The sequence below is a fragment of the Peromyscus leucopus genome, chromosome 13 (genome assembly GCF_004664715.2).
Source record: "Peromyscus leucopus breed LL Stock chromosome 13, UCI_PerLeu_2.1, whole genome shotgun sequence".
NCBI classification, from domain to species: Eukaryota; Metazoa; Chordata; class Mammalia; order Rodentia; family Cricetidae; genus Peromyscus; species Peromyscus leucopus.
In genome coordinates this window covers 52,542,890-52,560,409 of record NC_051074.1, presented here as the reverse complement: position 1 = coordinate 52,560,409, position 17,520 = coordinate 52,542,890, and the positions used below count along the sequence as shown (strand labels likewise).

The 17,520-nt window shown below is 48.0% G+C and overlaps 1 protein-coding gene and 1 pseudogene across 1 annotated transcript in view; one reads left to right on the top strand and one right to left on the bottom strand.

Annotated features, from left to right (window-relative positions):
• Kiaa2012 (KIAA2012 ortholog) overlaps nt 1-17,520 on the top strand; it is a 114,489-nt gene that overhangs the window by 94,748 nt on the left and 2,221 nt on the right. Inside the window, 8 exon segments of the mRNA XM_037210453.1 lie at nt 6,856-6,946; nt 8,831-8,999; nt 9,707-9,821; nt 12,490-12,812; nt 13,742-13,944; nt 14,921-14,964; nt 14,967-15,092; nt 15,781-16,000. Coding sequence (XP_037066348.1) covers nt 6,856-6,946; nt 8,831-8,999; nt 9,707-9,821; nt 12,490-12,812; nt 13,742-13,944; nt 14,921-14,964; nt 14,967-15,092; nt 15,781-16,000 — 1,291 coding nt within the window.
• LOC114685752 lies at nt 3,571-3,968 on the bottom strand (annotated as a pseudogene).

Genomic DNA, 17,520 nt, shown 5'->3' with positions numbered 1-17,520 from the left:
GCGAGATCAGCCTCATGAAGGTCACCGGCCTCCTCGGTCCCAGTTGTTCTCTGTGGGACCTTCACAGACACACGCAGCTAGGTCCTGCCACCTGGGCTCAGGAGAGTCTAGCTTTAGCACCTAGATGAACGACACACGCTCTACAGCTTTCCCTTTCCTTCTGGAAAAGGTTCCTCATTCTCTATAGCCGCCTTAGGCTGCTTCCTGCACACTCCCACTCAGCCCCGTGTGGAAACCAAAAGTGTCCCCAGAACACAGATGTTGCCTTTGAGTGGGAAAACTCCTTCACCCTCTAGAAAAGAGCACTCGTTTCTCACATAGAACCTAAATTTGTCAAGACAGAGAGCAGCTGAAACTGGAGATAAAGATAGCATAAGAAAAGAAAACCACGGGACATGATGGTGTGTGTATAATCTCACCACGTGAGAGACTGAGGCAGGAGGATCACCAAGTTCAGGGCTAGCCTGGGCTATATAGCAAAACACTATCTCAAAACCAGGAGGGGAAGGAAGGCCGGCCAGTCTTAATGATCAGAAATGTGAAATTCCACCGGGAGGTGGTGGCGGCGGAGGCAGCAGCGGCGGCGGCACATGCCTTTAATCCCAGCACTCGGGAGGCAGAGGCAGGTGGATCTCTGTGAGTTCGAGGCTAGCCTGGTCTACAAAGCAAATTCCAGGAAAGGCGCAAAGCTACACAGAGAAACCCTGTCTTGAAACCCCCCTCAATGTGAAATTTCCAAGACAATAGCTAACTGAATCCTTACACTTAAATTGTAAATAAACAAATAAATAACAATAACAATACTCAGTGACTGAACTCAGTTTATCACAGAAATTCAAAATGGCCAACGTCTGAAAGTCTGTTTATGTGGTTCTTATCCACAGTAAAGGGGAAAGCCAGGCTGGGAGTGTAGCTCAGTGGTGGGGTGCTTGTCCAACTCATGTGCAGCTCCACAAAAACAAATAAATATGTACATAAAATAACAAGGATAAATAGGGCTGGAGAGATGGCTCAGAGGTTAAGAGCACTGGCTACTCTTCCAAAGGTCCTGAGTTCAATTCCCACACCCACATGGTGGCTCACAACCATCTGTAATGAGATCTGGTGCCCTCTCTGGCATACAGGCAGAACACTGTATACATACATACATACATACATACATACATACATACATACACAATCTTTTAAAAAATAAGGATAAATAAAAGTTTTTAAGTAATTTCAGTATCTGTACAAGGGAAGAAGTTTGTTTGTCTGTTTGATGATTTAAAATGATTGGGTAGCTGCAGTGGCTACTTAGGAAGTGAGACTGGAGGATCACTTTAGCCCAAGAATCCAAGGCCAACCTGGGCAAGATAGTGAGAACCTATCTAAAATAAAAATCAAGGTAGGAGCAGAAGACTGGAAGAGACTTTCTGGTCCCCATAAGGACATATACGGAAGCCCTACCATGGCTGTCAAGCATCACACCTGAGTGAAACTTTAGCAGCATCCCTCTGGAGGGGACTGGGACACAGCAGCATCCCTCTGGAGGAGACTGGGACACAGACGCCCCCCATCACTGCCTCTGCCAGCATGCTAGCCCCCCTCACGGGCCCTACAAGGAAAAGAGGGGTAAACGGACCGGAAGGAGGAAGTGACTCTGCCATTACTCCCAGATGACGTTATTCACACAGAAGGACTGTGCTGATTTCTTGGTCAGCTTTTCGTCACTGAGACAATGTAGAAGCTTTGGTTTGGTTCAGGGTCACAGAGAGGTCAGTCCCTGGTCACCTGCCTCCAGTTGCTTTGGGGCTGCAGAAGGCAGAACGTCATGGCAGAGAGCGTGAAGCAGAGCAGACGGCCTGGTGTGGTCAGGAAACGAAGAGAGAAAAGAAGGAACCGGGGTCCCAATATCTACTCCAAAGGCACACCCCAGGTAACCTTTCTTCCTCGAGGCCCATCCCCTAAAGGTACCACTGCCTCCTAATGTCAGCCCAGGTTGGTGGCCGAGCCTTTAGCACATAACCCAGGAGAGGCATTTACGATCCACGCCACAACAAACAAGCCACTAAAAACAAAAAAGGACTGATTACTAAATACAGATTTTTTTTTTTTTTTTTTTTTTTCAGACATTTTCTGTTAGTTTGCTTTCTAGTCATTGGTAACACTTCGAACTCACAGAGATCCCTGCTTGCTCCGAGTGCTGGATTAAAGCGTCCCACCCCCCTAAATACAGATTTTTACAGAGCAGTTATATAGTCTTTCAAGACACAAAAGGCGAATGAAATTATTTTTATTTATTATTGTTTTTGTTTTGCTTTGTTCTTTGAGACAGGGTCCATGTTGCCCAGGCCAGCTTGGAACTCACTATATAGTAGAGGATAGCCTTGTCTCCTACCTCTACTTCCCAAGATCTGGGATTACTGGTGTGTGTCGCCAGGACGGGTGTCTTAGGGTTTCTATCACTGCAAGGAAACACTGTGACCAAAAAGCAAATGGGGAGGAAAGAGTTTATTCAGTTTACACTTCCATGTTACTATTGATCCCTGAAGACAGTCAGGACAGGAACTCAAGCAAGGCAGGATCCTGGAGGCAGGAGCTGACTCAGAGGCCGTGGAGGGGTGCTGCTTACTGGCCCAATAAACCCCTTTCTCCCCAAGTTGCTTTTGGCCATGACATTTCATCCCAGCTGTAGAAAAGTATCTAAGACCTTTTCACACCTAAGAATCCAAAGAATTCTTTAATATGGTTGACCATGCTTTCATAGTTTTCAAGTTCTTGTTGTTTCACGGTTGTAATTGTTTGAGTTGATTATAATTAGTTGATATGGCCTTCAAGTGTCGTTTAAATGATAGGTTCTACTCTATTTCTTTCCTCCCCCTCTTAGTCTACACTCAGAAAAGTGGGTCTCTGTGTCCTGCCGAGTCTCCGGTGATGTTAATTTTGCTAACCATGTCTTCCTGTTGTGGTTTCTTGTGTCCCGGCTTTCCTGTTTCCTGTCACTCGGTCCTTGGGTCTAGGGACTTAATCAAGCTCAGGTTTCATCCTTCCTTTTGGCAAGGCCAGTTCTGTGTCTCTCAGGACACAGAGTGTTCTTGTCTCTTGCCCATGTCTGTAGCTACAGATCCATCAGGAGTGGAGCTGGCAAAATCACGATACTGTATGGAATTCTATCAATCCTTCCTCAATTACTAGTTTTGCTGTTGTTGCTTTGGTTTTTCAAGACAGGGTTTCTCTGTGTAGCCCTAGGTGCCCTGGAACTCTATCTGTAGACCAGGCTGGCCTTGAACTCACAGAGATCTGCATGTCTTTGCCTCCCGAGTGCTGGGATCAGAGGCGTGCGCCACCACCCAGCTTCCTCAATTACTAGTTGGGAAACTCCAACAAAGAGGACTATTCCCCGTGTGCTACTTTTAATTATCCAATTGTAGTTTACATAGGAAGGCAGGATAATTGGTCAGTCATTCCCTTTATGCATCAGTTTTCAACGAGCTGGTTTCCCAGAAGTCCCCTACAGCGATCTAATTTCTTCCTTCCTTTCTTTTTTTCTTTCTTTTTAAATTTTTAATTATGGAAACAAAAATATACCTAAAATCGAAGCTTCTGGAAAAAAAAATCAGTCGTTCTTCCCTGTCTTGTATAGTCCCTCAAACTTGACCTTGCCCCTCCCTCTGGGCCTTGCATTTCAGAGCTGGGTCTCTAAAGATGTCCTTGTTGACAACAGTTTTGTCCAAAGGGACAGCCACAGAGCACTCTGTGGGCACGAGGTGACTGCGGTTGTAAACTTTCACAAAGGAAGTCCTGTTGGCATTTTTCTTCTCGCCCATGGCAGCTGTCATTTGGGGGGGGGGTAGCGGTCAATTCCAGCCACCAGAACATGACGACAAGGGAGAGGTGCCATCATCATCAGTGTTCTTCACAATGATGGCTTTGTGTCCGGAGCAGCGTCCAGCCAGGACCAGCGCCATTTGCCCCGGTTTCATGAACTTGCCTGTTTCGACAGCAAGCAGCCTGTACAGAGCAAAAAGGGAAGAGGGACGCTTCCGCTCATAATCTGATCTTTGTCCTGTTTCGAGACAGAGTTTCTGTGTGTAGCTCTGGCTGTCCTGGAACTCACTCTAATTTTTAAAGTCTCATTACTAATTATTAACTTGTGGACTTAAATATGGGAAAGTATAATTTTAAGGTAATATATGGGGGGCTGGAGAGATGGCTCAGTGGTTAAGAGCACTGGCTGCTCTTCCAGAGGTCCTGAGTTCAATTCCCAGCAACCTCACAACCACCTGTAATGGATCTGGTGCCCTCTTCTGGCCTACAAGGACACATGTAGACAGAACACGGTATGTATAATAAATAAAATAAATCTTAAGAAAAAGATAATATATGATTTCATTTCAACTAAAGAAAAATAGACATGAATAGATATAATCTCTATAACCTGGGTATAGTGTTCACAGATAGGAGAAACCATTATCATAAAGATGACAATCCCAAACAGGGTGTGTGACACTTGGGACCAGCCTGGGTGACCTAGCAAGATTCTTTCTGGAAAAAAAGGAAAAGAGAAGACAATCGCCCCTAAATTAATCTATCCATTCAAGGCAATTGTGAAAGTCCCATCTGATGTGCTAACACATGCCTGCAACCCTACACTGGGAAAGTTGAGGCAGGGAGACTAAGTTCTGGGCAAGCCTGGGCTACATAGTGAGACCTGTCTCTGAAACCAACCCAAAATTGATTCTATGCCCAGGACCTCACTCTCATGAAAGGCTCAGTTCCCTCAGGAGTGGGCTAATTGTAGTGAGAGCAGGTTGTTATTGGCCAAATTAGGCTTCCCTGGCTTGCTCTCTTGATGCATGATATTGCTGGCTCTTCCACGTGTCCCTGCTTCTTTTCTTCCATGAAGCCGTGATTCTCATATGGCCAAATACTTCATTTCTTTATTGGGAAAATGTGAATCTAATATGTGACACTATTCAGATCTCACAAGGCTAACTGGGAAAGTCCGTGGGTAATGAGTACACAAGATCTTATTCTACGCTCTGCAGAGTTATGCTCTCAGGTGATTTTACTAAGGGGAAGAAATCCTCCTTCCTTGACTCACATCCCCGGATCTCAAATGGTGGGGTTAACGACCAGTTTAAGCCTCCGCTTCTGGACAGTACAATTTCGCCCTCTGGTGGTCATCTCAATCCCTGCACCCGAGTTGGAAAAAAAAATTGTTCAGAGCAGAACATGCCTTCAATGAGTTTTCCCCACTCTCCACCCCCCACCCCCACCCCGAGCCACCATGCTGAAGAAATAAATCTTCACAGGGGTCCTCTTGTCATGGAGATACCTTAGATACTGTAATCATCTTCTACTACCCGCTAATGTCACTTATACAAAGTAAAAGAAATTCTCAGGTACGTTCCTCAGCCATGCTGTACACTAACAGTCCTTTTCCCACTCCAAAGCCCAGAGGGTGCTCCATGTGTGAGAGTCATTATCACGTGAATGTATGAGAAAGGAAAAGGGGAACCCAAGTTACCAAGGAGCCCTGGATGTAGGGGAGCATGACCAACTGAACAGTGGGTAATGCCTGACCATGGTATTTGCAGGTTGTCAGGGGAATGTGCATAAACCTCCCTCATAAAGATGGCACTGTTTAAAACAATTTGCTTTCTACTGTTATAAGCACACTGGTGTTTTTGTTTTGTTTTGTTTTGTTATTTTGTTTTTCAAGACAGGGTTTCTCTGCAAATCCTTGTCTGCCCTGGAACTAGCTTTGTAGACCAGGCAGGCCTTGAACTCACAGAGCCTGCCTTACCTCCCTAATGCTGGGATCAAAGGTGTGCACCACCACAGCCCAGCAAAGAGGAGCTTCACTCATGTTTTTATATTTGTTTTATGTGTATCAATGTTTCGCCTGCATGTGTATAGGTGCACCATGCATGTGCCCGGTGCTCTAGGAAGTCAGAAGGTGTCAGATCCCCGGGGATTGGAGCTAAAGATAGTTGTGAGCCACCATGTGGGTGCTTGGGAATCGAACCTAGGTCCTCTAGAAAAGCAGCTAGTGCTCTTAACCTCTGAGCCAACTCTCCAGCCCCCCACACTAGGGTTTTAAGAAGAAAATTTAAACATGCATAAATATTCTACTCTAACATAATATTCCTTGTCTATTTTCTCTTCTAACCCTTAGCCATCTAGATTTTTGTGACTGTTGTTTGATTTTTGAGACGGGGGTCTGAATATTAACCCTCAGCTAGCCTGGAACGTGAGGTGATCCTTCTGCCTCCTGCAGACTTTAATCGTATCACTTTTTTATGGTCTCTGGCTCTTCTTGTCGTTATACCATAAATCCTTTCCATATTTTCAATATTTCTCTTTTTAGCCAGAATTTTCTTTCTTTCTTTTCTTTCCTACTCATTAACCTTTTTAGTGGTCCTGAGGCTTGCACACAAGGACAAGCTCTCCCTCTGAGCTACATAAACCTCCCTGTAGGTTTAAGTACCACAGTCACGGATACATCACTTCCAAGTCTTCTTTGTTGAATTCTCTCTAATCTTCATTACCAACATATAAAACAAACAAGTTGTTACAAAAGCTTATTTGTTCTTTTGAATTATAACCTTGTGATCAATACCGAGGTGAGAGTCCTGATTAAGGCTGAAACAGTTTTCTGGTTCTAGACACGGACTGTCCTACCACTTTCCTGAAGGACATTTTAGTCATTTTAATGTCACTTGCCACACGCCATCACTGGTCCCTCTACAGGCTTATTGCTCTCATCAACATTGCTCACGACGCACCAGTAGACATTTTACTTGCCCGATTTCCTCCTGGGAAAACTGCCTGGGTCGTTTGCTGATGGAGGATACTCTATTTTCACAGACCCAGAGCCAGGGAGCATGACCCTTGACTCCCTCAGTACTCCTGCGGCTGAGCTCAATCGGACCTCCGAGGCTAACACCGTGAAAAGCACGTAAGTGTGCAACTTGTAGCCACGGCGGCTTTCTGCATCCATCAGGGGTTTGTTTTCATTGATTTACTTTCTGATTTTTTGTTTGTTTGTTTCTGAGATTCATGCCATAACATGCTGGCAGCTGGGATTAAAAGCAGCAGCCCCTGGGTAGGTTACACATTGATGAGTGAGCTACTTAATCCAAGTACTCCAGGTGAGGTGGAGAAGAATGAACTTGAGTCACCTCCAAGCAGCCTTCTGGTGTGTCCGTGCACCTGACGTTTACAGGGACCCCTGGAAGGCTGGGGACAATCAGCTTCATCCTGGTTCCTTCAGGTTCATTAACTCTGGGCAAAACAAAGATGGCCGGCCACCTTCATGGCTTCTTCTCATCCCTGCCAACACAGAAACACCTTCCTGTGTGCTTACTATGAGCTCACTGGCCAGCAGCCTGGTCCAGACCTTTGCCTCAGTCTCCTTAGGTTGTGGGCTTTGCTGTAGACTTCTCTGCTACCAGCTGGGACCAACCTGATTGTGGGTTCCATGAGCCTGGGGTGATTAGAGATCAGCAGTATAAACTCTCAGGTCAAAAAAGTTGTGTGATGAACCAGAAGCAACAGAAAGAAGCCTCTATGATGAGGGAGTCAGTAAAGACTTTGTTTTGTTTTGTTTTTATCCCTTTTCCCACAACATATTTTAAACAGGTTATTACAACTCCCCTCCTCTAGCCAAAGCCAATGAAATAATCAAAGAGAATTATTTTTTTTCATCAAGAGGACAGTTTTAAAAAAGCATAAAACACTCCACAAAATCCATTACAGTTATTGTGACCAAAATTCGGATTTAGCACAGATTCCTAAATGTGGAAGAAAAAAAACAGCCACCCAGTCAGGCCTGAGGTGCTCATGTGCAGCTGGCTTGCTCCTCGGGGAAACCGAGGTTTTCCTAGCACCGTCCTAAAGCAGACTTCTGTGAGTTTTTATAGAGTGTCACTGGAGGACTTAAAGACTCACGTATTTACAGGAAATTCCATTTACCTCACTCAACAAATATTTCTCAGGTTTCCACAGCAAGGCCCTGGGCTAGCACACCAAAGTAAATATATCGATTTAACTAAAAAGAAAAAAGACCCAGACGAGACCCAGCACCCAGCCGGCACGCGGCCCCGGGGCTGCTGTCCTTGCCACCCACGGGCATAAGTCTGTGACGCCAACCACTCCAGAACACTCGAGACTGGGCACACACGACCTCGTAGTGGCTGAATCTGGTTAAGAATAAAACTCAGAGAAGCAAAGGAATGAAGGGGACAATTGCGTGTCTTTGAGGTCATCTTTCTTAAAGGCCACTGTCCTCTCCCAGCTAAGCCTTTGTGAGAAGACGTTACAGTTGTATAACTCTGTCCGTGAGGGCGATCCGTCTGCTACCTGTCACCCCACTGCTGGATCGCCAGGGTTGACCCAGCCAATCTGACTGGCTGGGTGTGTGTCTCCTTCCTCCCTCACTGCTCCACACATGTCCCTCCCAAAGCTGCTGGCCCCCCTGAAGAGGACACCCTTCCCCAGAGGCGGGCCCGTCTTTCTTTGGTCCAGGGTCCCCTCTTAGTTGTGGTTTCCTGACAGAACCTCCAGACCAGCTCTCAGTTAAAGGTGTAAACGTGCAATGAAAAGCCGCCAACTGTTTCTCCAGTTGTCCATGTTTTAGGGGTTACCTGAAGGGAACCCCCGAAAGTGAAGAGCACCCTTCCTAATCTGGCTTAAACAGGAACGTGAGGAGAAAGTTGCCTGAGTGTGTCAGATATACCCACAGCCGATCACAGTTGTTTTGTGACATCTGCTCACTTCCTCTCTTCCCTCCCATTGAAATTTCCGGCCCTTACATTGGTCTGCTGGCTTGCTCTTTCCAAAGGGACGGAGATGACGATGTGCACCGCCTGCACAGAGGACTGCTAGAACGCGAGCCGGCATCCCCAGAGAAGCTGGGTTCTGAGGCTGCATCTCTTCCTCCAAGAAGAAAAAAGAAGAAGAAACTGGATCCAAAACTGTCCGACCAGCAGAACTCAGCTGCCATCAGTCATGTGAGTGTGAGCATGAAGAATCTGGTCTGGAAACCCTGCCTGGAACCCCTCCAAGGCTCCGTGTAGACTTCCGAAGGTTGCTTCATAGATACAGCACCTCACTAAAGGGGCAGTAGGGGCCGAGGTCCAGTGATGTCTGCCCACCAGACCCTGCATCCTGCACTAGGCTGCATCTTCCCAAAGGACAAGGGCCCCCTTGCCGAACCCTACAAAGTAGATGACCATGGCCCGACTCTGCCATCCTCTTTTAGAGGGAACCTCCACGTTGTCACCGTCCATGGGGAAAGGGAAAGGCTGGCAAGGCTCTTGCTACCTGCCTGGGGTCTTCTCAAAGGCAGCATATGATGTAGCCGTGAATATAAAGACGGCTCTGCATTCAATTGGCTGGCCAACAGTGGCCACACTAACAAACAAGAAAATTGTTTCCTTTGCTTCAAGCTCTGCAGACCATGACATACCATGGGAAGAGAAGGCAGGCCATAAAGGGCTTTTCTTCCTCTTCCTCCTCTGAAATTCTTCCTAATTATTTGAAATAAAAGGTGCCCTTTTCCCCACTCCATACTCTGACGCTGGCCATCTGCTTCATCCAGAACTCAGATGCGTTCATCCTCAGCCCCAGTCCCCTTGTTCTCTCGGAGTAATCTTCATTAGACGAACTCTTCTGTTTCCTCTATGTTCACGGTCCTCTTCCTACATTTCTCCTTTAGGGAAGGGATTTGGTTGACAAGCCTGAGAGGAAGAAAAAAACCAAGACAGACAAGGCCAGAGCCCCCAGAACAGAGAGAGAAGGGCGGGCCCTGGGGCGAGCCGAGGCTGCTGGAGGTAAGGACGTATGTCTGTGAGGAACAGCTCAGAAGACTTCCAACGGGCAAGGAGGTGATGCGTCAATGGACTTGGCTCCTGTAGGGCGAGCTTTGTTTGACCACCTGGCCAAGCTGGCTTTGCAGTCTGATTTCCTAACAGTGTCTCAGTGCGCATGGGCAGAGGAAACCGCGACCGAGTAGAGACCTGTGAGAGGGGATGTTGAAATGAGTGCCACCATGCTGTTTGTGTACCCGAGGCTGAGAGCGTCTGGGTGGGTGGCATCAGAGGACAAGCGGACCCAGGGTCTGTTTGTCCTTTCCTGCTTGAGCGAGACCCAATGCACATTACTGCTGCTGCTGCTGCTAGGAGCTAATAACTACAGGCTGAGGTCTGTAATCCGAAAAGCTGAAATGCAAAATGTCCCCAAGTCTGAAACCTTCTGAACGTCAACAAGATGCCACGGGTAGGTTCTGCACCTGACCTCACTGAAAATACTGTGTAAGGCTCATGAGCACTCTGCTCAGGTCTTGTAGTGTTTTTGGCCCATGGTTTTATTTTGATTCTGAATAAAAAACCCCTTGCTACTTTAAGAGAGACATAAAACCACCTTCAAGCTGAGGGTCAAAAGTGTATATGAAGCATTAACAACTTACAGACTTAGGCTAGGATCCCATGGCCAGGACTTTATATTATACACATTAAATGTAAATATTCTAAAAGCAGAAAGTATCCCCAATCTGAAATGCTTCTGGTCCTAAACATCTCAGGACAGGGATGCCCAGCCTAGGCATCCCGAGAGCATGTAGGAAGAGGAGGATGAATTAGGGCCTGAGTGCCTCTCCTACCATCATACTTCCCAGTGTCCTTCTTTGCCTCTCAAGACCTCAGATGCTCCCAAACTCCCTTTAGCCTAAAATTCACACCTACCCTCTTTCGCTCCCAAGATTTGAAGACCTTTTAAACAAATGGCATTTTGTTGCAAGGACAACACCGGATACACCCCTGGAGACAGATCTGGTTTTGAAGTTTGCTTTTTAAACTCTTGCTACATGTACATTTGTCTAGCCCTTGGCATTGCCAGGAACAGGAAAAAACAAATGCCCTTGACCCTTGGAGTGTTCAACTTCCAGCGCATTAGAGCTGTGACCTTGGGCAGGACTTGTCAGATGTGCCGAGATTCTCCCCAGGACTCTTGCCCCACGGTCATCAGGGTGAGAAGGAACGAACCTTCCTTTGCTTCTGGCCCTGGGGATTGAACCTAGGGCCCTACACACTAAGCACAGGCTCTCCCACTTAGCTGTATCCGCAGCCAGAAACACAACCTTTCCGTAGTGACACTGCTGTGTGGTTACATCTTCATTGATCTAAATATAATGCAGGACTGCTCTCCTCAAATCATTATTACTGATGGTAAAATTGGTGGCGCTGGTTACCGGCGGAAAAGTCACAGGCCACAGCCACAACTACCAGAGTTATAAAGAGCTTTATTAGAAAAAGAGAGAGAGAGAGAGAGAGAGAGAGAGAGAGAGAGAGAGAGAGAAAGGAAGGAAGAAAGGAAAGAAAGAAAGAGAGAGAGAGAGAGAGAGAGAGAGAGAGAGAGAGAGAGAAAGAAAGAAAGAAAGAAAGAAAGAAAGGGGGTCCGCGTCTAGCTTTTTAAGGCGGGATTGAATGACCACATGGCGGGTACATAGTTGCCAGTACCCGCTGATGATGTAAGACACAGGACCTCCCCCCCCCCCCGCAACTGTGCATGTACAGAATCCTAACATTCCAGACTTTTTGCTTATTATAAAAAAAGCAAGTTGCTGGGCGGTGGTGGCACACGCCTTTAATCCCAGCACTCGGGAGGCAGAGCCAGGCGGATCTCTGTGAGTTCGAGGCCAGCCTGGGCTATCAAGTGAGTCCCAGGAAAGGCACAAAGCTACACAGAGAAACCCTGTCTCGAAAAACCAAAAAAAATAAATAAATAAATAAAAAATAAAAAGCAAGTGAATAGGAATAGGGGTGTCGTTTCTCCTGGACAAACCGCTTCCAGCTGACTTGGTGGGCGTCGGTTGGTTCTTGGGGGGCAGGTAAGGAAGGGGGCCTTCTGAGGTAGACAGGGGTTCTGGGTTGCTGGGCTGTCCTGCTGCCCTGGAGCCGTCCACCCCTCCTGGATTGGCAATTTTGTTCTCAGGCTTTTTATCTCTCTCCCCTGGTACACCTTAAATGCCACAGGTGAGACTTTCACCCGTGGGGTCAGGAGCCTTGCTCTCCAGATGCTTAAGTTTTAGTCCTACGTGGGGGAGGGAGGGTCTGGGGAACAAGAGACGGATTTTACTCCGTGTCTTGAATGTTTTCGATGTCTGCTGACTTGAGGATAGCTTTTGGAAATTACAATGCAGGTTTTATTCACCCAGATTCTGGGGATAAATTCAGGAATATGCACACCACTTTATCCCACCAAATGCTTAATCGTAAAAGCTACTAAAGAGCCAGATGTGGCAGCACACGCCTCTAATTCCAGCACCCTGGAGGCAGAGGGATAAGGATCTCTGGGAGTTTGACGCCAGTCTGGTCTATATAGTGAGTTCCAAGACAGCCAGAGCGATGCGGTGAAACTGTCTTTAAAAAAAAGGTTACTAAAGAGGAGCTGAGGTCACATTTCTTCAACTCAGCTACCTCTCTCCCCCATTGTTTCCCCCAGGGAAGTCAAAGGATTCAAAAACTGAAAAGAAATCAGGGCTGATTCCAAAAGAAAAGAAACCAGGCACCAAGATGAAGAGGGCACACAGAGAAAGGGACGGGGAGACGGCAGCAGAGCGGGGCGAGCCCGAGGACGCAGGTGGCACCTCAGAGGGAGGGCTCCTCCGCTCACACTCTGCCGCTGAGGACCCTTGGCTTTCTCCTGAATATGATGCTCTGGAGAGCCAGGTGTCTATAGATGGAAGATCATCACCCACACAGGCCATGGGTGTCGCTACCAACATGGAATCTGAGGAAGAGAGAAGCCCCGAGGACGCTTCCAAGGTATGGGCAGGTGTTCTCTCCTCTGTCCTCACGGGGCAGAAGGCAGATGTGAGGGAAATGACCCTAAATAAGCTGCACTTTCTGAAACAGCTCTATTACGTGGTGATATATTTTTTCTTCTTCTTTTTGAGACAGGGTTTCTCTGTGTAGCTCTGGCTGTCCTGGAACTCACTCTGTAGACCAGGCTGGCCTCGAACTCACAGAGATCCACCTGCCTCTGCCTCCCAAGTGCTGGGATTAAAGGCGTGCGCCGCCACCGGCCTTCTAAAACAACCTCTTACCAGAACCATGCCCTCCAGCCCCGGCTTCAAGTTCCAAGTTTTAAAAATTCCAGGAGCCCCACCCCCACCCCCGAGATTGTCATTTGTTGGACCAAGTGGGGCCCTGTTGTATTTTAAAGATCCTTGGGCAGTTCTGAAGTGCAGCTAGGGCTGTAAAGACTAGACCTTCCGACACACCAGACAGAATGATGGCACTTTTGTTATCACAGTGAGTACTGGGCATAGTCCATGAGGAAGACCGTATCAGGAAAGCCTTGCACCGCAATCCCAAAGCAAGTGAAAGACGTGAACGTAGGGGCTGGAGAGATGGCTCAGAGGTTAAGAGCTCGTAAATAAGACTGCTCTTCCAAAGGTCCTGCGTTCAATTCTCAGCAACCACGTGGTGGCTCACAACCATCTGTGATCTGGCGCCCTCTTCTGGCCTGCAGGCATACATACAGAACACTCTATATGTAATAAATAAATATTTTTAATTTAAAAAAAAAAAAGACTTGAATGTGGGTCATTCCAGCCCCACAGGCACAGGCAGTTTATGCCACTGTGTGGTCGTGTGGAGTCAGCTTTAGGAGTCTGTCCCTGATTAGAGAAAACCCTATCTGGGCTGCCACTGGCTCGGTCCCTTGCAGGGCTAACACTCTGGTTTCTTAGGCCCTCCTGGATAAGAGGCAGCAGGAGAAGGCTTCTCGAGACAGAATTCGCATAGAGAGGGCCGAGATGAGGTGGCTGGAGGTGGAGCGGAGCAGAAGGGAGCAGGAAGAGCTGACCCGGCTCCATAAGGAGCAGCTGGAGAGAGCGGAGAAGATGAAGGAGGAGCTGGAACAGGAGCAGCAGAGGCGCATTGAGGAGATCCGGTGGGCCGGCAAGCCCCGAGACCCAAGGCGGGGCAAACCTTCCCCAGGGGCATAGCTCAGTGCTGAGGCTCATGCCCTGACACGAAATCACAGGAACAACCTGGACCAGAGATAAGATCCTGTCTTGACCATGTGGGTTACCCAAGATAGATGCTCAGGGGGAATTCGTGGGAAGGCGTTGAAATTCAGTCCCACGTTTATCAAGCTCCCGCCGTTCTCGGCACTCTACTAGGTAGGCTCTTCCACGGGTCTTCGATCGAACTTAGTCTCCTCAACCCTAAGAGGCAAGAATTTCAAGATCCGTACTTTAAGAATAGAAAATAAGGGGGCTGAAGAGATGGCCCGGTGCTTAAGAGAACTGGCTGCTCCTCTTGAGGACCCCGGTTCAATTCCCATCACCCACATGGCAGCTTACAACTGTCTAACTCCAGTTTCAGGGGATAAGCATGTGCATGCAGGCAAAATACCCATGCACATAAAAGAGAGAGAGAGAGAGAGACAGAGAGAGAGAGAGAGACAGAGAGAGAGGAGAGAGAGAGAGAAAGGAGAGAGAGAAAAAGAGAGAGAGAGAAAGAAAGAAAAGAAAGAAAGAAGGGCAGAAAGAAAGAAAGAAAGAAAGAAAGAAGGAAAGAAAGAAGGAAAGAAAGAAAGAAAGAAAGAAAGAAAGAAAGAAAGAAAGAAAGAAAGAAAGAAAGAAAGAAAGAAAGAAAGAAAGAAAGAAAGAAAGAAAGAAAGAAAAAGTGCAGAGAACTTAGTGCACTTAATTACTTAATTCCTGGGCAACAGCACTGAGCTATATGCTGAGACGTCTAGGTTTCTTCCTCTAGACCCCTGTCTGTCTGTTACCTCTGCCCTTCGATCCCTGCTGTAGAAAACCTGCTCCCTGGAGGGGCGCTTCCTGAAGTTTACAGAGCCAGTTGCCAGTTGGTTGGGGCTGTGTTTTCTGCCCTTCCTCTGACACCTCCTGTGCCCCCAGCCTGAGAAAGCAGAGACAGGAGGAAGAGCGGCAGCGGCAGGAGGAAGCGAGAGGAAGCGGAGGTTCCAGCTGCAGGCGGCCCAGGAGAGAGCCCGGCAGCAGCAGGAGGAGCTCCGGAGGAAAATGCAAGAACTGCAGAGGAAAAAGCAGCAGGAGGAGTTGGAGAGGGCTGGTGAGAGAATCCCCCAGCTTTCTGTATCTCCCGTCTCCTGGACCAAACACATTTTCAACCCGCCGCGGCCACTCTTTTATTCCTGTCCTAGGCCCCGGTGCACAGAGCCTCCACATGTGTAAGCTAGTTGTTTTTGCCCCAGAATGGTAATTATGTCTGACTATAGAGGGTTGGTAAAAGGATGGGATATGAACGGAAGACTCTTGTGGAGTGATTGCAGGGTCGGACTTCTGGTTCGGTAACTGCCCCGGTCAGCATGGCTCAAGAGCTGCCCCCTGGCAGGCAGAGACAGTCGCAGAGGTCTGGAGAGCCTCAGGCCACACCTTCCTCCCGGTGTGGAGCAGATAATCTTCCCGCAGACCTTTCCGGACGAGGTGGAAAGCTCCGCAGACGATGCTGTGGTCCATTCCTGGTCCGTACTCTTTAGACTAGTCGGTCTAGTCAAGTAGGATGTTTATCCTGACCCTGGTCTGCCGCTCCCCCCGCACCCCCCAGCAGCACGCTACCCCACGAACTCAACCATCGGGAAAGTCTTCCCTAAGGCTTCTGAATCCCCACCCACAGGCGCTCGGCCAGAGGACTTGGGTTAGGAACCCCCCAGAGGCTCTCGAAGATTAGAAGGGTAGAGCGGCAATATCAACTGCTCAGGTGGTGCTCCCTGCTGAGCCCGCCTCTTTCTGTTCTGCAGAGGCCGAGAAGCAACGGCAGAAGGAACTGGAAATGCAGTTCGCAGAAGAACAGAAACGCCTGATGGCAATGGCCGAGGAAGAGCGGCTGGAGTACCAGAGGCAGAGAGAAGAAGCGGAAGAGAAGGCTAGGCGGGAGGCCGAGGCGAGGAGGCAAGAGGAAGAGGCGGCAGCGAGGCTGGCGCTGGAGGAAGCCGTGAAGCTCGCCCAGGAGCAAGCCAGGTACTTACTGGAGAGCCGGGCACCAGCTGCGGCCGGGGTGTTCAGAGGCGTGCCCGCCTGGTGCCAGCGCTCACCTTGCACCGCCTTCAAGAAGCAGTTCTCCCAGCCCTACCTACAGCAGGGCTAAAAGATCGAAAAGCACAAAGGGCCATTCTGCTCCGACATCGCAGGATTCTGTCATGGCTTATCACAGAACTTGTATCGAAGCTAGATGGGAATTTAAGAGATCGTTTATCTTGATCCTCTGGTTTACAGATAAGTGAATCCCATTAAAAAAAAAAAAAAAAAAGTGAGCCGGGGGTGGAGGTGGTGCATGCCTTTAATCCCAGCACTCGGGAGGCAGAGGCAGGCGGATCTCTGTGAGTTCGAGGCCAGCCTGGTCCACACAGTGAGTTCCAGGACAGGCACCAAAGCTACACAGAGAAACCCTGTCTCGAAACCCCCCCGGGGGGGGGGGGGGAGTGAATCCCAGGGCTAGGGTGCAGCAGTTTGGTAGAATGTTCAAATTATGCCCTGAGTTCAACTCCTCAGTAAAAGAGGAGCAATATCTCCATCGGGACCAATTGTGAGTTATGGGCAATACCAAGATACATTATGCAAATTGTAGACTCTAGGAATTCAGAAGTATGGAGAGATATTGAAAAAGACAATGTTTTTGATTATTTCTTTAAAGATTTATTTATTCATATATTTTATATATATACACCAGAATAAGGAATCTGATCCCATTACAGATGGTTGTAAGCCACCAGGTGGTTGCTGGGAATTGAATTCAGGACCTCTGGAAGAGCAATCAATGCTCTTAAACGCTAAGCCCTCTTTCCAGCCCCTTGGTTTTTTTTGAGACCTTTTTTGAGGTTTCTCTGTGTAACAGCCCTGGCTGTCCTGGAACTCACTCTGTAGACTAGGCTGGCCTCCAACTCAGAGATCTACCTACCTCTACTTCCCGAGTGCTGAGACTACACGCATGCACCACCATGACTGGCCATGTTTTTGTTTTTTAACCTAGCTACAAATGCTATGCAGAACAAATTTAACGATGTGACAGGAAGCTTAGTTTAGATTGGTGACCCAGCAGGACCTCTCATAAGGGATGTCATAAAGGGTGAGATTTTAAACATGAGAATGTGGACCTGTATTTCAGGAAACAACAGTGAACAGTGTGTGAGGGAAGAAATGAGACTGACATGTTGAATAAATAAAAGCTCAGCATTGCTGGATGAGGGTGAAAAATTGTGCTTTGGATGAAGTCAGGGAGGTAGGACCAAGACCGGGAGGAACTACAAAGTAAGTTACCTAGGGCCAAGAGCATTTTTGATCCTTCACAACCATAAAAACTGAAAGGTGAGCTGGGTGTGGTGGCACCGGCCTAGAATCCAGCACTTGGGAGGCAACAGCAGAAGGGATCTTGGAAGGCTACTTCGAGAGTTGCAGTCAGATTGTCTTAAAACTGACAGAAGAGGTACAACCTGGAAAATCAGGTTCCCGACATTAAACCTAAACAACCCCCCCCCCGGAGT